The sequence below is a fragment of the Epinephelus moara genome, chromosome 3 (genome assembly GCF_006386435.1).
Source record: "Epinephelus moara isolate mb chromosome 3, YSFRI_EMoa_1.0, whole genome shotgun sequence".
Taxonomy (NCBI): domain Eukaryota; kingdom Metazoa; phylum Chordata; class Actinopteri; order Perciformes; family Serranidae; genus Epinephelus; species Epinephelus moara.
In genome coordinates, this window is record NC_065508.1 from 8,503,378 (window position 1) to 8,511,258 (window position 7,881).

At 42.0% G+C, this 7,881-nt stretch overlaps 1 protein-coding gene across 1 annotated transcript in view; it reads right to left on the minus strand.

Moving 5' to 3' along the window:
* The window catches only part of LOC126388085 (uncharacterized), a 51,422-nt gene extending 47,794 nt beyond the window's left edge, over nt 1-3,628 (minus strand). Inside the window, exons 1-2 of the mRNA XM_050040977.1 lie at nt 3,520-3,628; nt 1,913-2,043 (exon numbers count right to left, since the gene is read on the minus strand). Of these exons, the coding sequence (XP_049896934.1) occupies nt 1,913-2,043; nt 3,520-3,628 (240 nt within the window). The remainder of the gene's footprint in view (nt 1-1,912; nt 2,044-3,519) is intronic.
* Nucleotides 3,629-7,881: the final 4,253 nt, after the last annotated feature.

The window sequence follows — 7,881 nt, forward strand, 5'->3', positions numbered from 1 at the left end:
TGGTTCCTGTACAGCAGGGTCGGTCTTTGTTTCACTGTTATAATCATTAAAAAGCAAAAGCAGCATGTGTATACATTCAGTAGGCTATATCTTCAGTAGCTAGCTAACCCTACACTTTTCAGGGTTTGATTTTGGTTTTGGAACAGGGAAGAAACGTATATCTTTTTCCAACCTCTCCAGGTAACGAGTATCATTAATACACGACGTGCCCCAGGCACAACATTTAGCTCCAAATCCACAAAACCAGCCTGAAAATGAAGGAAATCTAAAATGATTGCATTAGAGTCAATGGAGCACAGCTGGGTTGTTGTCGGACCCTGGTCTGAGCCGGCCTGATGCTACGTTATGATTGGCCAGTCTGCATCCAGGGGCGGGACTTAGCGAAGGGTCAATTTGTGCTATATTTGTGCTAAATTTAGGCTTTTTTGTCTATTTTGCTATTTTGTGCTTTAGTAGCTGCTTTGGACAGTGGTGGCATGTGGCTGTGAGTCACTCATCAAGATGAGGAAATCGACAACCAAACTACAGTGCACAAGTTAAAGGAGCTGATGGAATCACATTTCACTGGAGTTGTACCTTGTCTTATTCTACATGAATGATTATAAGTAAATAAATGATTGATTGGTTTATTGTAGAAAGATCTGTAGATGAATCTGTAAAACTAAAAGGTAGATGCATGGACGTCTGCTTGCAGTATGCACAGCCATGCACGGATAGATGCAGAAGTTTTAAATTCAAAAGATAAACAAAACACCTTGAGCAGTTATCTTTGTACTTTTATGCAACTAAATCAATTTCTACTGTATTTCACAGTGCACAAACACACACAAACACACACACGCAAAATCCGATAACACAGTCTTTCTATAGGAGGAAATACTGAAGCAAAGAGTGAAGCTTCAGAGAGTTTAACAACGTTTTCCTTCTTTCAGATCCACTTCTTCTAACACAACTTTGGAGTGGTGAACACTTTGTATTCTTGAGCACTTTTGACATTTTAAGTACCCCTCAAACATCAAAACAGAAAGGGACGAGAAGAGCAGCTTGGCAATGTGGTTTACCTCGAGTCACCACTTAAAAACAGTTGCACTGACACTAGAAAATGGCAGTTTCTTTACGACCCCTGATAAATGTATTGTTGTGTATCTGTGTGTTTTGTGCTGTATAGTATGTGTTTATCGAGTGTGTGTGTGTAAAGTAGGGCCCCCTCCCTACGTTTGGCCTGTTAGATGCTGGCAAGCTAACGTATGGCTCTGAGCGTTCCCAAGGCTTCAATCTAATTGGTTCTCTACAGGGGACATTGATGCTTTCATGCTTCCCATATTGCCGTCACTTGCTACATCCAAGCATGCCAGTTAATCTTAATCACACACAAACACACACACTACCAGTCAAATGCTTACAGAAGCAAACCTATTTGAATGCATACATGCCTTATGCATTCAAGGAAAAGTGCTGCTCAGTCCCCAATGAACATTTTTGTTAGGCCGTCAGGTTTCTGTGTCGCACTTTGAGTGAAACTGACACCTAACTGGACTGGTTGACATTCAAATTATGTCTCTATTGTGGCTGTTCAGGTGACCTGCTCTATCTATCCCAACACAGAGACAGCATCCTCTGTGACATTTTGGACAGCAGCTTGGCTACTTACTTCACTGAACTGTCTTTTTTTCACCAAGCTGAAGGATCCCATAGAAAACAACACAAAAAAACCCATGCAAAAATAAAAAGAAACCACAGTAAACCAAATTGTCTTGACTTGGTTGTCATATTCTTGGTTGTCAGTGGTTACTCAGCCAACTTCTCGTGAATCCCATTAGATGAAGGTGAGATGGAATTCAGTGTTGAACTAGTGTATACTGCATGGTTGGGACACATTACAAAATCCACTGATCCATTTTCAACCGCTTACCTGAAGCCGGGTCGTGGGGGCACCTGGCTGAACAAAGCATTCCAGACATTCCTCTTCCCAGCTCCTCCTGGGGGATCCTGAGATGTTCCCAGACCAGAAGAGATATATAATCCCTCCAGCGTGCTCTGGGTCTGCCCCGCGGCCTCACACCAGTTGGACGTGCCCAGTTGTGTGGTTGGCGGAAGGCAGGTGCAGGGACCCAGGTGTGCTGACCTCTGGTGTTGCACATTAGATGAGAGAATGCAAAAACAGACATTTTTTGAGGTCAGTTTGACCCTGTGTTGCCTCATTTAAAGTCATATTAAAGTTAAAAACTAATTCAGTTCAAATATACAATAATTCTGTAAGCTTGTGTTAGCAGGATTGTAATTGGGAGTTCTTTTATTTATCCCTCATGCAAGCGGCCACACCTTTAATTTCCACAGAGTGATTATGGTAGTGGCATTACTGTGCATATGTGAATGTACCACGATATGACTAAAGAACATTTGTCAATTTAATTAAGAAATGTATTCTAATTGAAAAAATAGAATAACCACCGTTTGGTAGTGGTTGCCTTTGTAAACCAGTTTACAGCCATGTCTGTCCAGATTCATTTGTAGGCAATACAGTTGGCTGCGCCTCAAATATGGATGTTGCTGCAAATTTCTAAAACGTGGATGCCAGAATGGCCAGAAAAGTATTTTTGCAAAACATTATAATGTCACAGCCAAGCTGACATTTGACCTTTTGGATATAAAATGTCATCACTTAATCTTTTTATCCTATTTGACATTTGTGTAAAATGTTGTGATAATTATCGCATGAATTCTTAAGTTATGACCAAAAACATGTCTTGTGAGGTCACAGTGACCTTGACCTTTGACCACCAAAATCTAATCAGTTCATCCTTTAAGGAGAAGTCTGGTATTTTGCACTTTGAGCCCCATTTCTGGGTTGTTTATGATGAAATAGAGTGGCTAAGACCAAAATAGTGACGACTGCTCATTTTCGGAGAATTTGGCTTTCCCCTGCCTGGCTTAACACTGCTGCCTATGGCCATGTGTGAATCTGTCCTAAAACCACCCTAAACGTTCATTTTCAAAGCCATGAAACTCACCAAGTGGTCAGTGGTGTCCGTTGATGTTCTGACATAAAAATCGTAGCAAACTGTGGTTTCCGTGATGATTTATTTGACATTTTGTGTAATCCAATGGTTTCCTGCTGGTTGGCAACACCCACATAAAATAGCATTATTGCCATCAAGTGGGCTGGAGTGTATAATGCTTCAGGGTCAAACGAACGATCAAGCGGAAGTTTACACGCGGGTGTGAGGCAGCTGAAAAAATAGTTCCACAATCGAGATGAATAGCGAAAACACAGATGGAACCACAGTTTGTATGTGTGAAAAAAAAAAAAGCGGAGGCGCAGCGCACCTACGCTTCGCCAACTGGGTGTGGCCAGGCGGACTTTGCAAGTTTGGCACACCGCGGTACCTCCACGGGCTGATGATGCAAAGGTAGCCTGGGAGGAGGTCACCACAATTGTAAATCAATGTTGCCCGGATACACTGAGAACTGTTGCCCAGTGCAAAAAACGGTTCAATGATGTTAGAAGAAGGGCCAAACAAAAGCTCTCTGAGCACAGGAGGCAGACGGGGGTAACAGGGGGCGGCCCCTCCACCAGCGTGCCCCTCAGCCCAGCGGAGGACATTGCGTCCTCCACGCTGTCCTCCATCTCTCTTTCTCTCTCGCAGTCTCACTCTGTTTCTTTTCTTTTGACTTTTCTAATATGGCAGATGCTGAATATATACTCCCTATCTGATGCTGTGGCTGTTTGTGGTTGGCTGAGAGGGATGTGAACTCATTAGTTTGCAGCTGTGTTAATCAAATTAGGTTGGGTTTCCATTACGCGTGCCAAACGGTGCCAATCCCCTTTGATCTGACATCAGATGTGACGGGACAGTCGATATAGAGATACATTTATGTGCTGATTGCAGATAGTTGCATTGAATAGTGGTTTTGTAGGTAGCCTATTTATTGCATTGTTAATGTGCCTGAGATTCTGGAAACCTGTCTGTGAGGTTTTGGTGATGTGTGCGCACTGTCCGCCGGTCAGCCAAACTTCGACTTACACTGGCTGCACTCCGTCTGCGCTGACAGTAGACCTGGTTTCAGCTGGCGAGCTTTTAGCGCACCTTCGGCGAAGCCTTTTGGCACAAAACTGTCACTGCGCCAAGCTGGATCTGTCGACACCTCCCCCTGCTGCGGCGCCACACCCATCTCAGCGCACCTCGGTCTGCCAAACTGCCAAACTGAGCGCGCCTCGGGTTGCGCTGCTCAAAACTAGCTCTGCGCGGGGGTCGCCACCCTGCACCGCGCTGGGAAACTAGAGGCCATCGCGTTCATGAGAATGGGATGGAGGCAAGGTCACAGTGACCTTGACCTTTGACCACTAAAAATCCAATCTATTCATTGTTGAGTCCAAGTGGATATTTGTGCCAAATCTGAATAAATTCCCTAAAGGTGGTCTTGAGATAACACATTCACAAGAATGCAATGGATGCAAGGTGATCTTGACCTTTGTCCGACTAAAGTGCATTTAAAAAATATCAATGGTTCAAAAGAAAAAATCATTTGTTGTGCAAAGGTCTGGTTAATTTGCATGTGATACATTTAAATGGTAAAGGTGCTGTACATAAGGACGTATTTGTATGGTGACAGTTGGGGGCACTAATCTAAAATGTTATTCTAGAGCAAATAGACACACACATGCACGTGGGTATACAAAGAAGTTCAGGAGAAGATAAATGTAAATTGATCATCATTTCAAAGGAAAAACTAATTTCCGCTGGAAACCTTGCGGCTCGCCTGCATAATTGCTTGTCAGAGTACATGACATGCAAAGCAAAACACAAGGACACATAATTATGTAAAACGTTCAGATAAAACATGACTGTCATGTGATGAGTGTAACCTGTGTCTTACTTATAATGTAAATTTAGGAGAGAGGGGAATGTTGTGTGGTATTTCACACACCTGGAACAGACTGGCACACAACATGCATATAACAACATTTAACATAGTCATAACTTAATAACTTCTTCAAATGGGGTCCCACTTCTCTGTAGCACCTTGAAAGCAATGTTCTAGGAATTAAGCCATATGAGAATTAATTGGGCAGCCTGTCAAAACACTGCAGGTTTGACAGGTGGATATACGTAGGCTGAGTTACAGAAGTGAATCGCAGCAGATGGCGAGACATCCATATGGAGACTCAAAGACACTGAGACTGTCAAAATTAAAGCCAATGAATCTGTGGAGTTATAAAAGAGAACTTGTGAAAGAATTCTCAAGGATCTCTCAAAATAAGTAACACATTTTTAAAATAACAGCAGTCCATTGCACCAGTTACCCCTAAGTTCTCTCTTAAGTTAGGGTGCAAAACTATCTCACATTATGACAACTGACCTCTTTGGTCATGCCTCAGAGAACTAATCATCACTATAGCTAATATGGTTGGATTTTAAACAAGCAACATGATATAAAGTCTGCATTAAGTTCCTATTTGGTGGAGACTGTAATTAACAGGATGGTGTTAACAACAAAGCGCCGTTCCTATATCTATATCTGTCTCTGGCTGGTGTACTGCCGCCCCCGTAGGCATGCCTTGATGGAAGAATAAGGGATCGACCTGTTACCAACTGTCTCCCTTCCAGCACCGATTAAGCTGGGTTGGTATGCCTCTCCTCCACTTGTAAGACAAATGAATTATAGTTGATTTGAATCAGACAAGTGTGACTGAACAAAGGCCAGAGCACATGGAGAGTGTGGGCAGGCGATCGATCCCCAGCAGTGGCAACATGCTAATGTGAAAGGTGATTAAGGCCGACAGACTAACAGGGCTGCTGACCTTAAAACCAAGGATGTGTCCTTCGGCATAGACTCAAACCACATCTGCTGCCTGTGGAGCCAGAAACTGGGCCATGGGTGCTTAAACCGTTGTCTTTTTCTCAAATGCAGCTTTGTACATTCTCAAGGCTAGTCACCTTAACCTCTGAGCCCGTACTGTAGCCCAAAAAACATCTAGACACCAGCACCAAATGTACAGCAGATTTTAAATACATAATACTTTCAGTGGGTCGCAAGCAAATACTGGAAAAAAAGGGGAAGGAACTTATCATGCAGCCGATAGATGCTTTTAATGTAAGATGTGAATCCTACAGCTCATAAATAGCTTCATTAAAAACAAGGCTAAATAATTTCCCTACCACAGCTTTTAGCAAACATTACTCTAACAGAAGTATATAGTGCATTTGTTGGAGACTCTTTTCACTGGCTGATTAATACATTTGGTGCTCTAGAGGGCATTTACAACAGCAGGACGGTGTATGTGGGATTGACTCATATTAAACTACAGTGCCCATTTTTCATGGTAATGAAAGAACATGTCACCCTGTGTAACAATGTGGCTCATTAATGTGCTTCTAATGGCTTCTGGACAACAACGAAGCTTGATGGCCAGAAGAATAAGCTGTATCAGGCTTCAGTTACAGAGACAACACTTGTTAATAGGATAAAGTCATTGTTGGTTTTGCTCTATTTATGGGATCTCTTGGGTATAAATATGTAGAATATAATACAGCCAACCTCCTCCTTTAAAGCAGCATAAATATTGCTTGATATCCTGGATTAATCTGAGTTTTTTGGCTACTTATTCATGTATACTGTGCATTTTCTATTTTGCTGAGAACAGTCGTCCATCTGCTGAAACAGATACACCCCATTTATATCCTCCTGAGACCGAAACTTTTCTTGGTATGTATTTTTAATTTCTCCTAGCTATTTGGAATTAGTAGGACCTGATAAATATAGAAAACTAAACACTGTTTACGATAATAAAGTCCCAATGTCTTTAAATTACTACTTTTAATTAACAGCATCTTAGCTTGTTACTGTTGCTTTCATTTGGCAAACTTGTATGGCATATCATATTACTAATGTTCTTAACCATAAATCAAGATGTTTCAATCATTAAATTTGATTATGTTTTGTGCCTTGTCCACTTTTGTGTGGGGGTAGGCTGCAGACTGACTTGGCAGAGATGGCCGCCATCTCATTTCAAAATGGATGACACAAAAAAGTGTCCATGAATGAGGCCACAGTTAAGCAGAATGAAGTATAAGGTCCAGTAAACCCAAAATGTAATGTCCTCATATGAGGACACAGGGTCTCAGGAGGATACTACTTTTAACAGTCCACACCTACTCTAAGATAAGCGAGCAAAATGCACTTCACTGTGTGACTCTTGTAACCCACTGTAAGTGAAGCAATACCCACAAGGAGCTGCTTAAATAGTTAAGCTACCAGCTGTCTAATGTATGTTGAGAACATATTCTGTATCTACAATGACTGAATTTCACTATAACCATGTAGAGCTACAATGAAAAACCACTAAGAATGCAGTTTTCCTTGATACTCTCAATAGAGCCTTTATAATTTTTCCTTTTTAGATTTCTGATATCATTCAGTCCGGGACAGACAGTTCAGCCACCTGCCTTCCTGTCAGCTCAGCAGGAACTGCGATGCTGACAGGACAGCTGGCTCTATGGACAGTGACATTTGTAACTGAGGCTGGTCTTGCTTGAATGGATGGTAGCTCACGTCTTGCCTCTGTGAATTCACAGTTTCACTGTAGTTGCTAGTGTTAATAATCTTTTAGTATCCAACCTGTAGAATGTGGCACGCTTACTGATGTCGTCACGGTTCCCTCTTTAGGTCAAGGAAAAGCTATTTTTGGATTCCAAACCCATTTATTTGTGGTCAAACTGTTCCCTAAATTAGGTGCCCAAACCACAACAGAACCTGTTCCATGTTGGCGGAAAAGGGCTAAGACTGAAATTACTAAAGTCATGGGTTGTGTTCAACTACGACTCAACTGCAAATAATATGTCTCCACATGAGAGCGACTGACATGTTTGTATTACCTCA